Source organism: Grammomys surdaster, unplaced genomic scaffold, assembly GCF_004785775.1.
Source record: "Grammomys surdaster isolate TR1022 unplaced genomic scaffold, NIH_TR_1.0 170, whole genome shotgun sequence".
In the NCBI taxonomy this organism is placed as follows: Eukaryota; Metazoa; Chordata; class Mammalia; order Rodentia; family Muridae; genus Grammomys; species Grammomys surdaster.
This window is the reverse complement of record NW_021604618.1, coordinates 6604285-6628930: the sequence shown is the minus strand read 5'-3', so window position 1 is coordinate 6628930 and position 24646 is coordinate 6604285. Positions and strand designations below refer to the sequence as shown.

General features: G+C 38.7%; 1 protein-coding gene across 1 annotated transcript in view; it reads left to right on the top strand.

The window, feature by feature from the left end:
* Trim44 (tripartite motif containing 44) overlaps positions 1-24646 on the top strand; it is a 100733-nt gene that overhangs the window by 15789 nt on the left and 60298 nt on the right. Inside the window, exons 2-3 of the mRNA XM_028767100.1 lie at positions 270-347; positions 23166-23405. Coding sequence (XP_028622933.1) covers positions 270-347; positions 23166-23405 — 318 coding nt within the window. The remainder of the gene's footprint in view (positions 1-269; positions 348-23165; positions 23406-24646) is intronic.

Below are 24646 nucleotides of genomic sequence, written 5' to 3'. Positions count from 1 at the left end.
ACAGAGATCCTCCTGGGTGCTGGGATTAAAGGAAAGCGCTACCACACCCAGCCACAACTTGTGTTTAGTTTTCATCTCAACCATTTGTGCTTTGACTCTCCTTGTCCATTGAGAGGGAGAATGGGGCCATATACCTTCCTTAGTTGTTTAGTCCTCTTATCTGATAAGACAAGTTTGCTTTCTGTGTCACTGTCCTCTGTCCCCTGAAATATTGTGTTTGAGAGAGCAATGATATGCTACCTAATGACTCTGAATGTTTTTTCTCCTAGAGCAAAGATTCTGGTGGACTGAAGGCGGCTATGATAGAGTTGGTGGAGAGGTTAAAGTTCAAGAGCTCAGATCCTAAAGTAAGTATTGTTTTGCAATTAACTGGGTATTGGTACCTTAAGTATTTGTTCTCCTTAGTCTGAGTCCAGGCAGTATTAATGATCATCTATCTGTACTTTCTATTTAGATCTAATTAAGCCTCTCATCAAAAGCAGTATTCTCATATGCCTGGAGAAAAGTCATCTATTTTTCCCCTTTCTCCATTTTATGATTTATAACACATAATCATCAATATTTTTTTTCTGAATTACAAAGAAGTGTATTTTTAAATCTTTCCTTATCAGACCTTTGAGAATCTTGTCCTCTGTGTTCGTTAGATGTAGCCAAAGGTATCTGAGATACCAATCAGCGTAATTCTGGGCCCTGGACACCCAGCCAGTTGGTACTGACATAGCTTGTCTGTCCCTGGCTTACAGGAGGCAGCTGCCCCTGCGCATGTCCTCATCTTCATTACCTAGAATCTGATCTAGGAAATGACTTGAGCATCTTAGATTCTTTGCAAGATTTGGGGAGCTGGAAAATTGATACTCTGGGAGATGTCAAACCAGAATGGGGTGAGGGTGGAGGTGGTGGGCTGGGATCTGACTGTGCAGGGAGGATTATGACTAATGGATTAACTTCTTTTCTTACGAAGACACTTACCCGTACCACTCACTACCTGGTATTGGGACCAAACTAGCTGTGTTGGAAATTCAGAGCCTTTCACAATTAAGTAGGGAAAGGAACATGCTTTTATTTTTATGTCTCTCCTTTTTCTTTTTCCTCACAAATTCTTTATCAAATAGGAGTACCTAAGAAGCTAGGCCTGTGATAAAATATATGACAAAATTTTAACCATTTTAAATGTGTATTTCAGAGGCATTAAGTTCATTTACAGTGCTACACAGCCGTCATCACTGTCCATCTCAGGCATGTTTGCATTGTTTCAAACTAAAACTCTGTCCCTATTAAACACGACTCTTCAATTCTCTCTCTCTTTCTGTATTTTTGATTATTGCAAACTCCTGGGAAGTTGTTCATTATTGCAGATTAATTTGTTTTAAGGACAACGAGGCTTAAAAGAATAGAGCTATTTTCTCCAAATCTGGTATATTGTGGAGGCAAAGTCAGTAGTGCCTTTACTCTTGTCTTCAACTCACACTGCAAACCAAGCATCAAGGCTCATCTCGTGCTCTTAATCATGTTTTCTAAGCTGTAGCCATTGACAGCAATGGGCTCTTTAAAAGGTAACGGAAGCCATCAGAAATCTGCTTCTCATATCATGCTGAAAATATTGACATTAGTGCTATCTCTTTTTTTGAATAAGTAAGATTCTAGTGGTAGTCAACATCTAGACAGAGAAAGAACCATTGTGTAACTTTTAATAACTCTTCTATGTAGAATAGGAGGGAGGACTCCTAGTATAATTTTTCCATTGATAAAGCTGAACCAATTAAGTACTAAAGGAAATTGAAAAGCACTTTGAGAGGTTTCTTTGGTTTTGTGGGTAGTAGGTGTGCTACAGGAAACCAAACTATATTTTCTGTCTCTGCCATACCTGTGTGTTTGTGATTAGCAAAGTAGTGAAGAGGGATTTATGTTATAGGTAAAGAGCTTTGACCTCATTATGAATACAGACAGTACTTCTTTTAGAAACTTGCCAGGGACGAGAAGAATCCAACAAAAGGGTTCTCTAATGGATCATTTCTCAATCTGTGGGTTGCAACCTTTTTGGAGGTCAAATGACTCTTTCATTGGAGCTTCATATCAGATATTTTCAATTTATAATAGTAGTAAAGTTACAGCTATGAAGTAGTAGCGAAAATAATTTTGTGGTTGGGGTCTCCACAACATAAAGAACTGCATTAAAGGGTTACAGCATTAGGAGAGTTGAGAACCACTGCTTTAATGTAAGCTAAGAGATGATTGTAAGGGCCTGACTTGTTCTTAGGTGTGTGGACATACCCTGTCCACACTTTCACCTTCATGTCTCCTTTTCATTGCTCCAAGACTTGGCTTGCACGTACATGGAGCTGGCTTGAGAAAGGGTGAGTGTAAGTGAGAGAGAACAACCAACCAGTAAGGGGGAATAAAAACAGGCCACTTTTAATATAAACTTTTTGTAAAAATGTTCTCAGAAATCAGTTGTTATCTTCCAAAAGTACCCTTAAGTTTTCTGTCTGTCCTGTTAACATGCAGTGCTCTACCATCCCCTTTTTGGATTGACCTGTTTGAAAACAGACTAGCTCCGGCTTTATGACCTGTCATTTTGGGATTTGGTTGCTTTATATACAGTGATTGAATCATGGGATACAGAGTACTATCTCTGTCTCATTTCTTCTAGAACTAAAGCATCACAAAGCTTGGTTAGTCCAAAGGATAAGTCTATTGCAGACTGAATTTACTCAAAATTTTTTATTATTTATTTATTTACTTACTCATTCACTCACTGATTGATTGATTGATTGATTGATTGACTGTGGGATTCTGTCTACTTGTATGTCTGTGCATTTTATGAATGCTATGCCCATGGAGGAACTGGAGTGAGTTGTAACCCACCATATGGGTGCTAGGAATCAGCCAGTGCTCTTAGTAACTGAGCCATCTTTCCAGCCTCTGAGTTCACTTTTAGCTGTGTGTTTTGCTAAAGAGCAATGGAAGATGCCTAGCACACATAATTATAACTAATCATATGTTTTATAATTATAAAACAATATGTGCTTATTAATAAAGGAAAGTACTCATAAAGGAAAGTGGAATGAATGCCCCTCAAATTATTTACAATTGACAGTTTGGTATATAACTTGTAGATATTTTTTTGGATTTTACATTTTTTTGCAAAAATTATATTGTACCTATGGTTTTATGTTGTCTTTTTCATTATGCAAAATATTCGAGACATTCTTTTGTATTGACAATAGAATATTAGTTACTCTTATTGATACAATTGGATCCTAGTTCACTTTAAATGTCAACTTAACATAGCCTAGTGACATCTGGGAGGAAAGTTTTCATTAGAGAATTGCTTGGATCAAATTGGCCTTTGAACCTGTCTGTGGGGGAATTGGCTTAATTGCTAATTGATGTTGGAAGGTCCAGCCTACATGTGGGTACCACATTACCCAGGGAGGTGGTCCTGTGTAAGAAGGCTAGCTAAGCATGAAGCTGTGAGGAAGCCAGCAAGTAGCAGTCCTCCATGGTCTCTGCTTCAAGTTCTTTCTTGAGTTCCAGCTCTGACTTCCCTCCTGTAGGCATGAAGACTGTGATATGTAAATATAAGCTTGTCATACAAGAAGAGGGAAACGAGAACACTTCATTTTATTCAAAGCATGTCACACACTTTTTTCTAGATCAAGTGTTCTTAAATTTTATTGTTCATAAAAATCACCCAGAAGATTTATTAAAATATCGAGTTCTGGGCCTACCCCCAGAGTTTTGATTTGGTTGATATGGGCTGACAGAGCCCCAGACTATGTGAGAACCACTGTGCTGAACTTTGGGCTGGTTTTCTTTTGCTCTTTTTGTTCATTTGTTTGTTTTGTTTTTCTGATTTCTTCAAATAGAAGGGCACATAAAAACATAATTTAAATATTTTTTTAATTTTGAAAAAGTAAATGAAATATATATAAATCTAAGCTTAGGAGACAAAGGAATTGAACAGAAGTAACAAAGAAATAGGGACGAGAGAGGGAAATGGAAAGTCAATTCTGTCTGCGTGAGAAGGTGGGGTGGGTTCACAGTCTTATTCCTAATAGAGAAAGGGCCAAGTCAGGAAGAAGGGAAGGGCTCTAAGAGGAATGTGAACAGAGGAGCTGAGTCAAAACAGCAGGAGGGTAAGTAAAGACTGCCATGGGTCTAAGAATAGGCTTAGTTCTAAAACTAGAGGAAACATAGGAAACAGCTCATGCTGCTAGCAGTGACCTTGAGAACAGGACACAGAGCCAGTGATCAGTAAAAAAGTCCAGGAGACTGGAGGAATCATGTGTGTGTGTGTTGCTTTGGTGGGTCTTGTTTTAAAGGTTACATTCCTCCAGGTATCTACCATCTCCTATGTTGTGGATAAAGCTTGCTTTTAATAACAACCTTTAATTTGTAAAAACAATAATAACAAAAAAACGGTTACTGGGAAGTTGCCTTTTAAATAATTAACTGTCCAGAAACATTTGATATGATCCAATTTGTAAAAATTTCTTTTCTTAGTCAAACTTTCAGTAACATGCTACACAAAACAGAGGTTTGGTTTTTGGTTTTTGCTTTCTTTTTTGTCTTTTGTTTGTTTGTTTGCATGTACATTTCTTATACTTTTGCTCAGCTTTAATGAAATAAGAGATGTCCATCTGAGAGTGATGCCTTAGGCCTGTTATCTCAGTACTTCTAAGGCTGAAGCAGGCCTACCCTGAGTTCTAATGGGTTACACAGTGAAACTGTGTTTCAAATAATGAATAAAACAAAACAAACAAAAATATATAGTCATATAGGTGCTTGCCTGTGGCAGAATGGGGGAGCCCTAGACATGTAAGAAAGTTAAAACCAAGTTCTTTTATATTAACGGCTTTCTTGGGTGGCCGTTCATAGTTTATCTGAGAAAGCACTGAACCAAAAGCATAACATACTAATCTCAAACTAACTCTTTATGCCAGTAGCAACAGGTACAGTCTCTATTTTGTGTTAATTTCTTATCTTCAAAATAATTCTTTTCAAACCTTCCTTTAAATAGTGTACTTAAAGCAAACATTAATAAACAGAGTAGTTTTCTCATTCATCATAATCTTTTTTTTAATTTTTAAAATTGGGTTTCTTAAGCATTTATATTTTGATTAAAAGACCATGGGACATTTAATGTTACACTTTTTTGAAATTTTTTTATTGTTTTATTTATTTACATTTTTAATGTTGTCCCCCTTCTCTGTCTCCCCTGCAGAAACCCTCATCCTCTCTCCCTTCCCTTTGCCTCTAAAATGGTGCTCACCTACCCACTACCTCCTCACCCATCTAACATCCCCCTTTGCTGAGGCAGCAAGCCTCCACAGGACCAAGCTCCCCTCCCATTGATGTCAGATAAGGCAGTTCTCTGCGACATATGTAGCCATATGGAGCCATAGACCCACCCATGTATAATCTTTGGTTGGTGGTTTAGTCCCTGGGAGCACTGTTGGGTTTCGTTAGTTGATATTGTTGTTCTTCCTGTGGAGCTCCTTCAGCTCCTTCAGTCCTTCCCCCAACTCTTCCATTGGGGTTCCCAGGCTCAATCCAATGGTTGGCTGTGAGTATCTGAGTCTGTCTTAGGTGCTGGCAGAACCTCTCAGAGGACAACCATACCAGGCTTCTGTCTGCAAGCACTTCTTGCACTATCAGTAATAGTGTCGGGACTTGGTGTCTGCAGATAGGATGGATACCAAGGTGGGGCGGTCTCTGCATGGCCTTTCCTTCAGTCTCTGCTCCATTTTTTGTCCCTGCATTTCCTTTAGACAGGAACAATTCTGAGTTAAAATTTTTGAGATGGGTGGGTGGTCTCATCCCTCCACTGGAGGCCATGTCTATTTACTGGAGGTGGTCTCTTCAGATTCTACCTCTCCTCTGTTGGGTATTTCGGCTAATGTCGTCTCCTTTGGGTCCTGAAAGCCTCTCACATCCCTAGATTCTGGGACTTTCTAGTGGTTTCTCTCATTCCCCACCCCAACTGATACTTATATTCATTCTCCTGGCCCTCTGGACTTCTCTCCTGTCTCTTCCCATACCTGGCCCTGCCCCGCCCCTTTTTCCTTCCACTTCCCTTCTCCCACTTGGGTCCCTCCCTCTGCCTCCAGTGTTTATTTTGTTCCCCCTTCTAAGTGGGATTGAAGCATCCGCACTTTGGCCAGCCTTCCTTGTCTTCCTTCATATAGTCTGTGAGTTGTATTGTAGATATTCTGAGGTTTGGGGTTAATATCCACTTATCAGTGAGTACATACCATGCATGTCTTTTTGGGTCTGGGTTACTTCACTCAAGGTGATATTTTCTAGTTCCATTTATTTGACTACAAAATTTGTGATATTGTTACTGAGTAGTATTCCATTGTGTAAATGTACCACATTTTCTGTATCCATTATCTTGTTGAGGGACATTTGGGTTGTTTCTAGCTTCTGGCTCTTATAAATAAGGCTGTTGAGGACATAGTAGAGCATGTGTCCTTGTTATATGTTGGAGTATCTTTTGGGTATATGCCAAGTAGTAGTGTAGCTGGGTCTTCAGGTAGAACTATTTCCAATTTTCTGAGGAAAAGCCAGATTGATTTCTAAAGTGGTTGTACCAGTTTTCAATCCCACTAACAATGGAGGAGTGTTCTTCTTTCTCCACATCCTCGCTAGCATCGCCTGAGTTTTTGTTCGTAGCCATTTTGTTTGGTGTGAGGTAGAATCTCAGAGTCATTTTGATTTACATTTTCCTGATGACTAAGGATGTTGAACATTTCTTTAGGTGCTTCTTGGCCGTTTGAGATTCCTCAGTTGAAAAGTTTTTGTTTAGCCATGTATCCCATTTTTTAATTGGGCTATTTGATTTTCTGGAGTTTAACTTCTTGAGTTCTTTGTATATTTTGGATATTAGCCCTCTATCAGATGTAGGATTGGTAAAGATCTTTTCCCAATCTGTGGGTTGTCATTTTGTCTTATTGACATTGTCCTTTGCTTTTCAGTTTCATGAGGTCCCATTTGTCAATTGCTGATTTTAGAACATAAGCCATTTGGTGTTCTGTTCAGGAAATTTCCCCTGTACCGATGTGTTCAAGGCTCTTTCCCACTTTCTCTTCTATTGGATTCAGTGTATCTGGTTTTATGTGGAGGTCCTTGATCTACTTGGACTTGAGTTTTGTACAAGGAGATAAAAATGAATCAATTTGCATTCTTCTACATGCTGACCTTCAGTTAAGCCAGCACCATTTGTTGAAAAACAAATTTTTCCCCCCACTGTATGGTTTTGGCTTCTTTGTCAAAGATCAAGTGACCATAGGTGTGTGGGTTTATTTCTGGGTCTTCAATTCTATTCCATTGATCGACCTGTCTGTCTCTGTACCGTGCAGTTTTTATAATTATTGTTCTGTAGTACAGCTTGAGGTCAGGGATGGTGATTCTCCCAGTTCTTCTATTGTTTAGAATTGTTTTCCCTATCCTGAGTTTTGTGTTATTCCATATGACATTGAGAATTGCTCTTTCTATCTCTGTGAAGAATTGAGTTGGAATTTTGATGAGGATTGCATTGAGTCTGTAGATTGCTTTTGGCAAGATGGCCATTTTTACTGTTAATCCTAATGATCCATGACGGTGGGAGATCTTTCCATCTTTGGAGGTCTTCTTAAATTTCTTTCTTCAGAGACTTGAAGTTCTTGTCACACAGTTCACTTGCTTAGTTAGAGTCACACCAAGATATTTTATATTATTTATGACCTTTGTGAGTGGTGTTGTTTCCCTAATTTCTTTCTCAGATTGTTTATCCTTTGTGTAGAGGAAGGCTACTGATTTAAGTTAATTTTATATTCAGCCACTTTGCTGAAGTTGTTTATCAGGTGTAGGAGTTCTCTTGTGGAATTTTTGGAGTCGCTTATGCATAGCACACCAGGTTATCTGGTGATAACCAGATTATCATCTGCAAATAGTGATACCTTGACTTCTTCCCTTCTGATTAGTATCCCTTTGACCTCCTTTTGTTGTCTGATTGCTCTAGCTAGAAGTTTGAGTAAAATAGTCTTTATGTGTGTTTTGTCTGTTCACCTGGAACCCACAGAGACCAGAAGAGGGCATCAAATCCCCTGGGGGGGTAGGTGATTGTGAGTAACCTGGTGGGTACTGGAAATTGATTCCATATCCTCAGAAAAAGCAGCCAGTACCTTTAGCCATTTCTGCATCTTTTATTTACAAAGCTGTAAGTAGGACTACTGGATGGTATAAGTCATGTTTATTTTGTTTTGTAACCTCAACACTTACGGTGTGGATCTTGAAACACAGTAATTCATATATATCATCTATTACAATACCTATGAAATATTAGGAAACCCTGCTAATTAAGGTTGACGTCTACTATGTCCGCATAACTCCCCTGAGCTTGGTGCAAAATGGAGGGCTACATTTCTGGGAAGCCCCTCCCCCCCATTACACACTACCTGAGGAATGCCACTTAATCCTTGATGGAAATTACAGGTTCAACATCCTGAGATGCCTCTCCATGCAAATGAGGTATCCCCAGCACTTTAAACCTCAACCAGTGAAACTTCACCCTAAGAAGAACCCCTTCCTACTTTCCACAGTTTATATAGTCCTTGTTCACCCTGAATAAAGTATATGCATATAAGTGGTTTTGTTGAGTACTGTCTGAGAGAGCTACTTCATTGAACATCTCTGGAGGAGACTTCCTCCCTGCTGGCACTCACTGCCAACTGAGATCCTGCTGACCCACCAATTCCAGACTTCACTTCATCCTTTCCTACCTGGTGTGCTTTGCAGTCCTGGCACACCAAGGGGAACTCTACTCGGCTCTGTTCCATCCTTCCCTGCTTGGTGTATGACACCTGATACCATGAGGGATGAAGTGAAAAAACTGAATCACAAGGAAATAAAACAATTTGTCTCATTTTTATGAATGAGCAGTTGGAGATTTCTAGGAGTTAAATAGCTTGCTAGTCAATGATGGACCAGGACTAACTGAACATTTTTTTATTAAGACAGGTTCTCTTTATGTAGCCCTGACTGGCTTGGAACTCAATGATGTGTAGACCAGGGTTCAAACTCATAGAAATCCTCCTGCCTCTGTCCCCAAGTGCTGGGACTAATGGCATGTACCACCATGCATGGGTAAAGACTTAACTTTCGGGTTGTTTTATTTCATGTTCTATACCTCCACTCTGTGTTGACTCTGTAAACAAGCAGATATACGCCATAGTGCATGTAGACGGTTATTCTTAGATTATTTTTTCCTCACATCTTGTTTTCCCTTCCCTTATTGGGATTCTTCAGCCAAAGTGACCACAGTCCCAGAGCACCAGAATTGGTCGGTAACCTTTTCTAAAGGACAAAGTGGAAAGATGGCAGAGAGCCAGTACATCTAGCTCTGGCTAAGGAAAGAGCTTCAGGTGATTGACTTGATTGGTGGAGGACAGCAGTTGGGAAAACCATTCCTTTCTCAGGCCATCTCTAGCTTCTGGCATAGGAACCACTAAGAAACAGTTGTGGTCTCTTTCATCTTTTGTAGACACTCAGAGAGCACAAAGGGGAAAATGAGTCTCTTTCACTTCTTCTTTATATCCTTGTGAAAGAAAACCTCTTCCTTCTTGATTTCTCCTCTACTGGAAAAATAATGTGAGGTCTCTGTAAACATTTTGAAAAATACTAAACAATACAAGAAAGAGAGGGAGGAAGAAAGGGAGGGAGGGAGGGAGGGAGGGAGGGAGGGAGGGAGGGAAGGAGAGAGAGAGAGAGAGAGAGAGAGAGAGAGAGAGAGAGAGAGAAAAGAAATCACTCAAATCATTCAATTGCCCATAGTCTTTTATAAAATTTGGGGGTTTGTTAGTGCTCATTCTTGAATCTCAGCTACTTCACATGATTACATGGTAGTTCTGAGATCTGCATAGACCATTACAAGGTACAAGTCAGTGACATTAAATGAGAGATGTTAAAGTGTAGAAAACTACTATGTTTCTATGCTTTGCCTTTCAGGCTCTTCCCTCCCCTCCACCCCCCACCCTCGTGTATATATAAGCCTATACTATATATGTAATTTTGTTTTCTAACTTTATACCTAATAGGCTTTTTGAATGCATATATTTGTGTCATTTGAATACACTTTGATCCTTGAACCCTAGCTTGAGGGTACTAGAGTCATGAAAGTCAGTTTGCCTTTATTGCCAAATAGAAATTTTGCTTAGTAGGGTCCTTAGGCATTTTCATAGCATGAAAAGATTCTGTGCATCATTTTTTTTATTTTTGTTGTTTTTTCTTCCTTGTATTTTGATAAACATGACAGTTGTACTCTACAGTTACTCAGGAAAGTGAAAGTATAATGCAAAGTTGGGCTTCTAGTCATATGCCACCGACTTCATTACATCAGTGTCCTTACCGGTCGATATGCCATATATATGGTGGCTGACTAATGCTCACTTGTAAAGATGACCACCTGCTCCATCCTCTCAGTACTTCATGATGAAAAACCAGAACCAAGAAGTTAAAGACTTACCAAGCCAAGTATAACAGACTGGGAGGCTGACTACTCTCAGAACCCCAGCTCTGCAGTTTTCTTTAGTATGTTGAGTATAAAGAAATCACAACCCTCATGCATTTATGACTGGGATGGATAATAGTGCAGCCACATTGGTCAGTAGTCTCAGTCCCTTTAATGGCTCTGATCATTGAGTTATTATATTACCCGACAGTTCGATTGATGGGTACTCAAAAATATTTAAGAGAGATGAAAGCAGGTAAACATAAAAATATATACACTCATCTTGACGGCAGCATTAGTCATTCTGTCCAGAAAGTAGAAACAAACCCTTTGTCCTTCACTGACAAATGGATAAAGTGTGGTACATATACAGTGAGATACTATTTAGCAATGAAAACTGAAGTAGTAATACAGGACATACTATCAAGTACCCTTGGAAATATCATGTAGTGGAAAATAACTTTTCTATATTAGTCAGAGTTCATCCTTCCTTCCTTTTTTCAATGTATACAAGTACACTATAGCTATTTTCAGCCACATCAGAAGAGGACATCAGACCTCATTACAGATGGTTGTGAGCTACCATGTGGTTGCTGGGAATTGAGCTTAGGACAACCTCTGGAAGAACAGTCAGTATTTTTAACTGATGAACCATTTCTCCAGCCCATAGTCTGAGTTCTTAATTAAGAAACTTTTAACAGAAAGAGATAAAAGGGAGAAAAGAGAATATAAATTTACTAGCTAGTATAACCTAGTGAATAGGTTTGAATTGAGTTGTGAATACCATTGAAATAGGCCAGGTATGGGAGATGTCCAAAACAGATTAGTAAACAAAGAGGGAGAGGCTATACGTGGTACATATGCATTGGTGATTCAGAGGCACCTTCACTTTCTGTACAGAGAGCGAGAAACACTTAGAGTTTCTTTGTAAATGTCTCTCATGAGAAGGTAAGTTTTCTTGTGTTAAATAACTGCAGACCAGTGCTGGGAATGGTAAAACATGCTTGTCATTTCAGTACTTGGGAGACTGAGCTAGGAGGATTGCTGTGAATTCAAGATCAGCTTGTGATACATAGTGAGATCTTATCTATAAGACAAAATAACAGTAACAACAAAGTCAACTCAAAATAATCTAAAAATGAATTGTATTTTGGGGTAACCTGTCCCATTCTCCAACAGTTATATTTTTGAGTATTGTATCCCTGACATTTGGGGACATAATCCCTTACATAAGTTTTTGAAAAGTTATTCACAGAGTACCAAATATTGTATGATTCTACTTATATAAAAGCTGAGATTGGCAAATTTGTAGGAATAGAAAGTAGACTTGGTGTTTTCAAGGACCAAGGGGAAGGCCAGGCATTGGTGCTATTTGCACAGTCTGGTGTTTCTCTGCGGGATGATGAAAGGGCTGTGATGGGTCGTAGTGCTATTCTGTAGCCCTGGATGCTGCGAATAAACTGAATAAAAAGGAGCTGACAGTACACTTGTTTAAATTTAGAGACAGGGTCTTTGTACATAGCCCTGGCTGTCCTGCAACTCCACCATATAGACCAGGCTGGCCTTCACCTCACAGAGATCCTTATGCCTCTGCCTCCAGAGCGTTGGGATTAAAGGCATATGCCACCAGGCCCAGCACACTTTAATGAATGAATTATAAGACCTGTGGATTATATCTCAATAAAGTTCTTCACATCAAATGTTATCCACGAGCAGTGTCTTTCTTTTTCTTCTTTAGACGTGAATGAGGGTTAGGAACTCAAGGTTCACTTCTAATACAGAGAAGCAGTATATAGACTACAGTTTTTAAGAACTCAAGCTTCTGGAATCAGCTCCTACCTCAAGAGTAAAGCTTGGGCAAATCCTGTGCTTGCTCAACTTTTGTATTTTCGGTTTTTGTCTGTAAAAAGCAGGGTGAGTAATAGAATACTTCATAAATTGTATGGAAGACTGTATAAGATAAAGTGCTTAGAATGACATCTTATTAATGATGGCCACTTTTAGTTTTCTTCTAATCCTGAGAAACCTTTTCAAAAGGGGGACAAGTGGACTTGGGGATAGCTATTTCCTTACAAAATTGAGGAGATCCTTACAATCCTTTCTGAAAAAAATTGAGCCACCCACTTATATGTAACTAGATCCTACATTGGATCAATTAACACTTCTCATAGGACCATCAATATATCTTTGAGTAATAATGATATGCAAATAGATTGAGTTAAATTCTCCCAGTTGGGATCTCTTGGTGTGGTTGGCAGACTCAGTTTATGGGCCTAGTTTGGCTGTAGCTCTCTGCTCATGCAAGTCAAGACAGATATGTCCATCACGGGTATGTGCAGTTGTATGTAGGTATTTCTGATAGAAACAAAAATCTGCATAGCATCTGTTGTGCTGTTCTCTAAACTCAGCATTATTGCCTGGTGCCAATTTAAAAGAAATGTTTCATTTAAGAGTCACACCACTTGTATCTCCACGTTAAAGTAAATGCCAGGAAGATTCTTCATTTTCCCTCTACTCCCTCTTATTTCCCCCGAATCTTTAGCCTTTAACTGTACTCTGTTTTACTGGGGCCCTCAAATCATAATGAACTTCTGCATACATTGACTATAGGCAGTGTAAAAGTGAAGTGGCAATGTATTTTGAGTCACTAGGTGAGCTGGAATATTATTAGAAAGTAAAGGGACTGAACACTAAATAGCTTAATAAAACTAATTCACTGTGATGTCTGCCCTTGCTCCTTTCTATACTGACAGAAGACTTGATAATCTACTCTGCTGAATGCTTGCAGAGGCTGATTACATGGCTAATAGGGAGATGGGAGCTGAGCTGTCCGATTCCTCCATAGCAGTCACGCTTCATGTTTGGAGTGCAAGATTGTATTTGACATTTAATTTAGGAGCCTGGGAACCTAGATAGAAAACTCTACAATGACAGTGGTGATAAGATCAGCTAGACTTTTATTTAAGAGCCGGCATCCCCCTACTCTTCTCCCCTTTTCCTGATAAGTTAAATCTTTCAAGAAATAAAATTATAGTATACTCAGCAAAAAGATGTTTTCTTTGATAACTTAAAACTGAATCTTCAAAGTGCAACTCTCAGTCTTCTGTGGTCTGTATGTGGATGCTTTTAAGACTATGTAAATACAAAATTTGAGAATAATGCCTCTTTAATTGTCTCAACATCTAGGTAGAGGGCTAAAATAAACAAAAATTGAGGAAATAAAGTAGCTTATATAAGATCATAGAGCTTTTGATGCTGATGAATTTTCTTTCCATGATCTTTTTGTTTGGTTGGGTTCTTTGTTTATTTTTCAAGATAGGTTTTCTCTGTGTAGCACTGGCTGTCCTGGACTTGATTTGTAGACCACACAGGCCTCAAACTCAAAGAGGTCTATCTGTTCCCTGAGTGCTGGGATTAAAGGCATGCACCACCATACCCAGCTTCTTTCTGTGATTTTTATGTAGTATCTGTAGGACATTATTGACATTTTACCTATACCAGCACAATAGGAATAAATACCAATGCAGAGTTTATTCAGACTTTCAAGGTAAAATATTATATCAAGCATTATATGCTTTTCTTTCCACTTATGGTAAAAGTGTCAGAAGGGTGTGTATTTCTCCACTTGGCACAGCACCTGTTATTTGTCATTTTATATTCTAGAGCCTTCAGTTTTGTCTTTAGAATAGAATTAATTGTATTGTGTTGTAATTAATATTTTGAAGATGGAAATTTTTATTTTTGTGCCAGAGAGTGAACTGGGAACTTTGTATATGCTAGGCCAGCACCGTATCACTGAATTACAAACATAGGCCTCAAATTGGAGAGTTTTGAGGAAATATAAAACAATGAATGAACATTTACTCTCTCAGCCTTTGGGGACCTGAAAAGCATGTTAGTTAATAAGCACTGTGGTTCTTTATTTTTGGATATACAGGTGTTGCTAAAATCTCTTCCCTTGCAGAGAGACATGAACAGTGTCTACCCCTCCTCCTTGGGTCCAAGGACAAACTAAGTTATAATTCCACCAAGGCTCACCCAGGGGAACCAATTAGTTTATACTTACAGAGCAGTAGGTGAAGGATTATGGACCAGGAGCATAGAAGATCTTACAGTAGCACCCAAGAAGGATGATAGCTTCCCTATAGCTGCATAAATGGAACCTCTTCCCCACATCATTCCCCACCTTTATAATCTAGTCCTTCCCAGAGACCCAAAGACCATATGTACTTAGGACAGAATTACATAGGAGAGCTGACTAGATACTCAGGCATGGGTTGCATGATCCTCCCGATTATCTCCTTTCAAGAGAACGCCAACAAACTGCAAGCCCAGCTCTGATGAGCATGTCCAGCTCAATTCTTGAAGATAGTGGTAGTTTAGTCTTGAGGCTGTCTCACACAAAACAGGGTGTGTACTTCTCATATGAGAGGAATAGAGTTTACATCTGCACAGAAAAGATCGTAGGATAAGAGTCAAGTTGTCAGATTGACAAGAAGACTACTGTGTCCAGACTCTATATAGGTGTCACAGAACAGAATGTGACCTGTCCTTCCTACATATTCTACTTTGCCGGATATTTGTATTCTAGGCTATCTGGGATGAAGCTCAGTGAGGTCTTGTCAAACTAGAGAAGATTGCTATTGCTTTTTAATAATGTGGAACTCCTGAGGCAAAATGTTGCAATTCCCACTTCTAAGAATGTTCTTCCTGTGTGCTTTCAAGACACTAGATTTTCAGTTCCCAAGTGTGGAGTCTGTCTTTAAGAAAGCTTGCTAGGAACTGCTTATGGGAGCTCTGTGAGTATCACACAGAAGCCCTCAGTAACTGTTCAGATACTGTTATCTCTCAACAGCAGATTACTCATTGGCCTGTATGCCTGGAGTAACACATAGCTCTTTCCATGTGGTATTTTATGCTAAATTCTTAAATATATCTATGAGAACACTGTTATCCTACTTTACAAATAAACTTTTATTTGCTTGAGCTTTAAAAAGTGGCTTAGCAGAGCCAGTCCTGAAAGCCCCTTTTCTAGTACATCAGGCTACCTGGCTCTACCATTGTGAGCGAGCCCTTGCCAGGAACAAAGGCCTGGCAAAGGAAAGTTACATATCCAGTGTCTTTTCTGAATGTTCCTGGTGATATGCAGTTATTTTGGGGTTAGAATTTCCCTAATAGACAAGTAATTGGTTTTGAAGGGAAATTGTTTTGGTCAAAAAACAACTAGAATGGAGGTGGAGAAGCAAGTCTCTCTCTGTTCTTTAATTATATATTTTAAATTAGCTTACAGAGTAGTGAGTTTCTATATTGTTTTTCATACATCCTTAGTTTGGCTTAATCAAATCACCACTCCATCCTGTCCCCTATTTCCCCACCCTCTCCCTGTGTAAAGCTTTAATTTCCAGTATTTCTCCACCTACTCTCATATGTACTCTCTTCTCTCCTCACCCATAAAGATCTCTTTATTTCCCCCTCTTGCTCTCATGGAATCCTTTTAGTTTCCTGCACTCCATAGATATTCGTAAATTATATACACACAACTAAAAAGTCAAGATAAGATCCACATATGAGAGAGAACGTGATCTGTTTGTCTTTCTGGACCTGGGTTAAGAGCTGAGTCCTTTTTAGTCTTCAGCAAATAGAATAGGCCTTCTTTCTCAGTGCATATGTAACACGCTCAAAAATAGTATAAATTTTGTGCTGTTGCCCTCATAAACTTTTAGTATCATTTTCTACCTCTCACTTCATTACCAGTAGCTGTCTTTCTAGTTTATGTTGTGTTCAGGTGGAGAGGAAACAGGAGAACAAGATGGACTAGAAGCACTCTTTTTAGTTTTTCTAAGTCCTGCATGTCCCTCGAGATCTTCTACTTTTATATTCCCATAGTGCAGGTCATCCTCAGAAGTGATGCTCAGAAGTTTGTGATTGTGGCCTCTTAACTATTCTGGAGTCAGGCAAAGAGGGAAGCATCTTAAGAGCAACTGTCAATGTCAAGTCAATGCGAACACAGCATTTCCAGTGAACTGTTTGGTGTTGCATCCATTTCAGTGCATGTCACTGGGTTACACATCAAGTTGTCAAGATAATAAAGTCACAGCAGCTGACAACAGGACAAGCAGTCCCAAAAGGAGAAAATACTTGGCAGAAATGCTGCATCCGTAGTGGTTAGATGTTCATGTCTCTCACTAAAGGCTGCTTTGACAGTGACTGTCTCTCAGCTGCCTGGGGTGAACAGTGCTCTTCACTTCTCAGTTTCATTAGCAGATTCATTCATGTGCTTCTCAGGCCTTCTCAAGTACCGGAACCTCCAAGACACAGGGCATGTATGTTTATGTTGAGGAAGGGGAACTGTGGGGGAAAGAGAGGAAGAAGCATAGCGCCATATGTAGGAAGTTGTAAAACTTAGGGCTCAAAAACCAAAATTCACAGTTTAGGGAAGAAATAAATACTAGAGGAAGGATGGAATATTTTTGATTCAATTTTTGGATTATTGTCCATGAAACTGTGATTTGAAAAGTTAGAGATATAAACCAGGTGAAAAACTATCAAAGCTAAGGTTTTCCTTCCAATGTGGAGAGATCGGGAACTATATATAGTCACTAAGAATGAAAGGATCAAAGGTGGCGTTTAAAGTCAAGATCAGAAAGCTAAGAATACAGAGCCAAGGAGAAATGAGAACAGTATTTAAGACGTGGTTGAAAGTACAGTAGGATTCTAAACATAGGCTCATATCAAATGCCTTGTGACTTATAACTCTTAGAAAGTTGATGGTGGGGAGGGATGAGAGTAGGTTAAAGGGCTATAATACAATGGGCAGGAAGGGCTGAACTTGAGAGCTGAAGTGTGGGTCTGGGTGTCTACTGAAGAGCAGTGGAGAGCATGCTAAGGAGGGAAGGGGGTTTTCATAGAGAGGAGAAACCCCAGATATACTGTAGAAGGTAAGGGTAGTGTGGCTTCATTCAGAACAAGTTGTCTACCACTGTATGTAAGACCCAGAGATTGGGAGGGAGGAGAGGAAAATAAAGCTGACTGGAGCTGGTATCCTGGATGCCTGCCTAAATGCCCTTACTTTAAACAGAGGTGGGAGAGAGTACATTAGTGTTTTATGGAAAAACAAGATAGTTAGAAGGCAAATTATGTTCTCAGACTATGCAAATTTGAACTCCAATCAGCCATTTACTTGGGGCAGAGTTCTTTTCTCACCTCAGTTTCTTCATCTGTAAACTAAATATGATAGCTTCCTCACAGTGAGTTACCTACTGTGATGGCTAACTGAAGAAAATCACACATAGAGCTTCTTGATAGTCCTTAGCACAAGAAATACTGGGGAGAAAACAAAACATAGGGTTGGTAAGGAGGAGTTGGTAGTGATTCAGCTTGAAGCATGAGACTTTAAGTATTAGTAAAGTACCCAGAGAGGAACACTAAGATGGGTTGCCAGGAGAGAAAATCCAGGCATAAAGGGCCTTCTCCAAGGTTGTGATAATTGGATTCCAAAGATGTTAACTTGGAGCTTGTTAACATAACTGGGATTATGAAGGGAAGGGAAGACCAGACACATGACTGCTTTTCTCTGAAGCATGCAAGGGAGATGAGAATGCTGGTTTAAAGAAGATTGGGTGTTTGTTTGTTTGTTTGTTTGTTTATGCTACTGAGGATCAAAGCCAAGGATATTGCATATTAGAGACAAGCACTCTAATTCTTTCCCAGCAGGAAGACTTGAAACATCACTGTCCTTAGTGTCATCTCAAACATTCTCAACACCCTGGTGTAAAACCCAAGAAAGTCAGGTTTCTCACTAGGTTATGGAATGACCTTACTAATAATGTTGATGATGGAATGTAGTTCAGAATTCACATCTGCTGTGTTTCTAAACTGTTCGATGCTTTTCCTAGCCTGAGAAATGCTGTGTTAATTCATAAACTAGCTTTTTCAGTCATATATGAAATATGGACTTGTGTGATCTTGACATTGAAAGAGGCCTACTTCTCTGGAATATATCTTTATTAAGCCATGATGCATTCTAGCTATTATTCTTGTTCTTTTCAAGCTACCTCCAATTAGTAAAAAGAAATAAAATCTTACTCTTCAATAGTTCAGCTAACAAGGAGTTAATAGCTTCTAGTTCATGTCAGATACTTTGAGTGGATATTGTTTTTAACTACAAGCTTCTTAATTCAAGATTTTATGTGTTCGATTATGTATGTGTAAAGTGTCAGTGTGTCAGTGTACACCTTCTTGGGTCTAGTCTAGCTCAGAAATATTAAATATAAGACATATATAATATGGGATAAGATTTAACTCTTTAAGATGTAAAATCTTTATCCTGGTAGGGACTGTAAGAGAATTGTCCTATTAAATATGGAAATAACTCGGTAAAAATTAACTCCATTGCTTGGTGTGACGGCTCATGTCTTTAATCCCAGCACTCAGGAGGTAGAAGCAGGCGGATTTCTTTGAGTTCCAGAACAGCCAGGTCTACTTTGAGAGACCTGCCTCAAATAAATAATCTGAAAGGACCTAAGCAGCCCAGAAGTGATTAATAGAGACAGATATTATAGCAGAAAACATATGGTACTGGACCAAACTTGACATTATGAATGTTCTTCCCCAGAGCTCCTCTTATTAGCCTATAAAACAAGGTTGCCTGTAGAAATTCACTGTTGTGTTCTGACCATACACAATTTAACCACCAATGGTTCTAAATTATAGACAATGTTGTTTTCAAATATTAACATTGCACCCTAATGAAGCTGTAACCAGATAGAAGATTATGTTCTTAAAGTAAGCACTAAGGGTTTTGGCAAATTGGTAACCAGATGACCAAAGAGAGGATACTCCTTTTACAGTTTCCATTGTGTTAAGGACCAAGTCTCTCAGGTGACATTTCCTGGAGGCAATCAATGCCCTAATAAGTATGCACTTCAAAGGAGGGAGGCCTAGTGTTCTCTTAATTAAGTAGTTCCATCTTTGTTTATTTAGCCTCTGAGATTCCACACTAAGATTTTGTTTGGAGTAAGGCTTGATTGTTTAGTAGATACTATCTACAAAGAAGCTTCCTGATTTCATTTTCACCATTCTATACCTTTCTTCTCTGACTTTGTAGAATTTTCTCTTTTTATTGATATCACATATACTGAGACTATTACTGGCATTTCTGGAGAACTTTAGGACTGGCTGAAAAAGTACCATAAACATATGCAGAAATAATACCTGAGGTTTCCAGGTAATAGGAACCAGCATGAAGGGCTTATTGCTTTTTGAGAACTGTGGTTTTAGCAGGATAGTTTCAATGACAAGATGAAATAGAACTGGAAGGAGGTTTAGAAAGCAGGAGGAGGTCTTGTACAGAACGCTTATTCTTCCACATGCCCTCTCCCAGGGTAGGCTCTCGAGTCATGACTCAGAAGTTATTTCTCAGAACTTTGAACTAGGATGAAGAATATCTGTCTGTTACTTGATATAAATGGAAGTAGAAGGATAGTATAAAGGCTTGATAGACTATTCTGCTTTCTCCTCTTATCTTTTACTTGCCTTCTATAAGATGAAGTGTCTTGTTGAAAAAAGTATTTAAAGAAATAGGAAATGAGGAATTTAATTATTAAAGCTTAGGATTAATTTGCCTTTCCTCTGATCCAGTTTTCCTGCTTGTGATGCCAGCTTCTTAACTTTGAACCACATGTGTATGTGAGGTCTAGTCAAATAGATTACAATTTATATCATAATTGCCATTTTCAGTCACTTGAAGTTAAAAAATACTTACAGAGAGTACCAGTCATCCCTTAGTGAAACTTTGTAGATTTGGTTTCTAAGAGAAACGCCAAGGTCAGTTAACAGTTTACTTTAACAGTACAAATGTACTGATAATGCTCATTATAGCAGCATTAACATATTAAAATAGAAATATAAAAGAATCATATAACCACAAATCCTAGTTCCCAATCTGGTAAATTCATTAGGGACATTATATCATTTAACATTTCCCCTCCTCTTTTCTCCAGCACCAGGGAGAGTACCTATAGTGACATTTTGAATTCTGGAGGGCTTAGATCACTTAACTGGTTGATATATCTCTGGCTACTTGGCATAAAGGCATTCTTTTGCTTTGGCATCCTTATAGAATTGTTACAAAGGCTACTTAAGAACTCACTAGTCGCCGGGCAGTGGTGGCGCACGCCTTTAATCCCAGCACTTGGGAGGCAGAGGCAGGTGGATTTCTGAGTTCCAGGCCAGCCTAGTCTACAGAGTGAGTTCCAGGACAGCCAGGGCTACACAGAGGAACCCTGTCTCAAAAAACCAAACAAACAAAAAAAACCAAAAAACCTCACTAGTCTTTATTCACTTTCTAATAAACTAATTTAAAATGGCCTCACCTACTTTTAGGCTTTTTGTTCCTCAGTTTCCTTTCTTTTATTTTTGCCCCAGTTCTATTTCTCCCCCAATAGAATTTTATGAAAGAAAGTACCAGGCCGAGTCCAACAAGTTTGGACTCTGTTCCTCTCCTATAAGTGTCTGTTTCCTTATCTATAAAAGAAGTTCACTTAGTTGATAACTGCCTGTTCTTCCCACACCCTTTTTTTTTTTGATAGTCCTTTTTCCTGTTATCTGTAGTTCAACTTCTTCATTATGCCGTGTGTGTGTGTGTGTGTGTGTGTGTGTGTGTGTGTGTTTTACATGTGTATGTGCGCATTGGTGTTGTGTGTATGTATGTGCAGTTGTGCAGCTACTAAAGGTGGATGTGCAATGTGTCTTTTAATTTTTCTTCATCTTTTCAATTTAATTTTTATGAGTATTGTATATAATGTGCAAACTTGTGTATGTACATGTTTGCATGTATATAGACACATATGTATGCAAATGGAGGCTCAGTGTTGAGAATTCTTTTTCAGTCTCCTTTATTCATTGAAGCAAGGTCTCTCAATTAAACTCAGAGCTAACAGATACAGTTGTTCTGTTTCCACCTTCCAGTCTTTTTGATTATAGATGGGCTGCTGTGCTATCTTTTACTGAACCTGGAGCTCATCCTTTCTCTTAGACTGATTGGCCAATGAGCTCCAGGATCTGTCTGTCTTCCCTGTGCCACCTCTGCTTCTGCCCCAGCACTAGGGTTGCCCATGCACACCACTACACCCATTTTTTTTATGTGAGTGCTGGAGATAACAATCCAGGTCCTTGAACTTATACAGCAAACACTTTACCAAATAAGCCATCCCCTATCCTCTTTCCTGTTCTTCTCTCAAGTATGCATAATAGGAATAGTTATTTTAAAACTCTCATGATACTGGGGATGTAGCTTAATAGTAGAACATTTGCCCTGCATGTGGAAGGCTCTTGGTTTGATCCTCAGCACCTCAGCACAAAAAAAAAAAAAAAAGGCAAAGCAAAACAAGAAAATACAGTTTTTAAAATAATATGCTTACAATATATAGTTACTGTCAAGATTTGGAGTATTTAAAAGTTCTTACTTTTGTAGGTTTTTAATACAGCTTCAGCTACAGATGTGTGCATGTGTACTTGGTGTATAGTTGTAGTAAAATTAGATAATAACTTTTTTACTTACTATGTTGAAAAATGTAAAACTGTGATATTAACTGGTATTGATAAGGTTATAGAGAAATGCTTCCTTTCATACATTGTATAATTGCTACATCCTTTGCAGAAAGTAGTTTAGCAGCATCACTCAATAATTTTAGAGTATATATAAAATGGCTTAGTGACTTAAGAGGTCTCTGAAGACACTCATGTAAATATTAAGAGTAATTCCTCAGATGTTCATTTCTGTGTTGTCTGTAATAGTAAAAATACAAAAATTGTACATTACTCTTAAGAGAGGAATAAATGGGATATATCTTTTATCCTGCAAGTGGTAAAAAGTAATACAAAAGAAAATGAAGATACAGTCTGTAGTCACTAACTTTTAAGTGGAAAAGCAAGAACAGAACCATATGTTTATTGTAATCCATTTATAGAAACATTACCCAGTTAATATATGTATGAGAACCATATAGAAGTAAACCATCTATTGAACTGGTTGTTTGTTTGTATAAGTTTTTTGTTCCTCCTGTTTTACTTTTCAAGACAGTCTTATTATACTGAGGAACACGGACTCAAACCTCCTTGATGTTCCTAGCTCTGCCTCCTGGGTGTTGATGTTACAGGCATATACAGCTATTCCTGCTTCAGACTTTCTCCTCCTCTGTTTGTTTGTTTGTTTGTTTGTTTGTTTGTTTTAAAACAGCCATCTATAGCCCAGCTATTGTGGAACTCACTAGTAGATAATGCTGGCTTTGAACTCTTGGCATTCGTCTGTCTAAGCCTCTAGCATGCTGGGATTACAGGCATGAAACACCATATCGGGCTAGAAGTTGCACTTTTTATTTTATGTATTCATCTATTATAATTTTTAAAGTAGTTATATATTACTGGTAAATCAATAAAACCCAAAGGAAAAAAGAGGATAAGGAATTAGTTCCTGAACAATAGAGATGGTTATCAGAAAATTTATGAAAGATGTTGAAGAAATATTGAGAGCATACTTCTAAGACTTCAAAATGAGACAGCAACCATAGTTTAGTTTGTATTTTGAACAGAGCTGCCTAACACTATTAAAAATTTCTACCTTTTCATTTCTTTGTTATGTTCAATCTACACTTCTTATTTGTCTGTTCTACAGGTAACTCGAGACCAGATGAAGGTATTTATACAGCAAGAATTTAAGAAAGTTCAGAAAGTGATTGCTGATGAGGAGCAGAAGGCCCTTCATTTAGTGGACATCCAAGAAGCAATGGCCACGGCTCATGTGACTGAGATATTGGCGGACATCCAATCTCACATGGATAGGTTGATGACTCAGATGGCCCAGGCCAAGGAACAACTTGATACCTCTAATGAATCAGCTGAGCCAAAGGCGGAGGTAAATAAAAATGTTGCTGATTTGTAGCAGAGCTGTGGGGAATGGGACTGCCATATTTGTTAGCTTTGAAAATGCCTGGTTATGATCTCTAAACATAAATGAAATGAAAACCTGGGGAGGATTTCAACTAGTGTGGAAACTAGAGTGAAAGTATTGGCTACTAAGGTCTATTCCTGGCTTTTAGGTCTGGCAAAGTATTGTCCAACATAACTTAAAGGAATGTAGTCAATGAGGCAGATACTAATCACAGTTAAGAAACCAGAAATCCAAACCAGAGAAGAGAACAAGTGACTGATGCATTCCCATCTCAAGCTGTCAAATTAACAAGAAAATGCTGAATCACTTTAGAGATGAGAACAGGGCTGAGTTAGAATGAATCAGGGAGTAAAGCCTAAAGCAGTACAGAGTGAGAAATTGTGATTTAACTTTGTGACTAGCAAAATGAGTACTTCCCATTGGGTATTTTATAGATTCATCTGTTTACATTGAGGGCATATTTGCTGAACTTAGAGCAACACATGGTTGAAGCAGAGAAGGGAGGATCACTTTGGCCTATATAGTGAGATCCTGTTTCCAAAAGAAACCTAAAATTCCTAAGAAAACTACAACAAAGCAAAGAGTAGCATATTGTAAAAAGAGAATAACATAAACAAAAAACACAAGATAAATGTGAAGCGGTATTCCTTTAGTATATGCATTGCCGTTTTATAACAATAAAGTGTTGTTCAAACAACGTTCTTGAACATTTCTGTTGCGTATATACTGAGGCAAAAGCTAGGCATAATGGTGACTGACTTTAATTTCAGTACTCAGGAGGCAGAGGCAGGCAGAGCCCCATAAGTTTGAAGCAGGCCTTGGTCTACATAGCTAATTCTAAGGCAGCCAGGAATATAGAGACCTTGTCTAAAAAGTGGGGGAAGAAGATCTGGAAAGATAGTTCAGCAGTTAAGATCATGTAACTGCTTTTGCTGGGGATTCAGGTTTGGTTCCCAGCATATACATAGTATCTGTCTCTTTAGTTTCAGGAGATTCCTTGCTTCATCTGACCTCTGTAAGTTTCTGCATGTACATGTTGCACAGACATACACCCAAGTACATATACAAAAGAAGGATGAAAGGGTAGGCCTGCAGGTAGGCAGGCAAGCAGGCAGGACAGCCAAGGCAAAACCAGCTTTTAAAGCATCTGTGTCAGGGAAAAGCTAGTGTTCTCATATTGGTAGGTGAAACTTCTGGTTAAATAC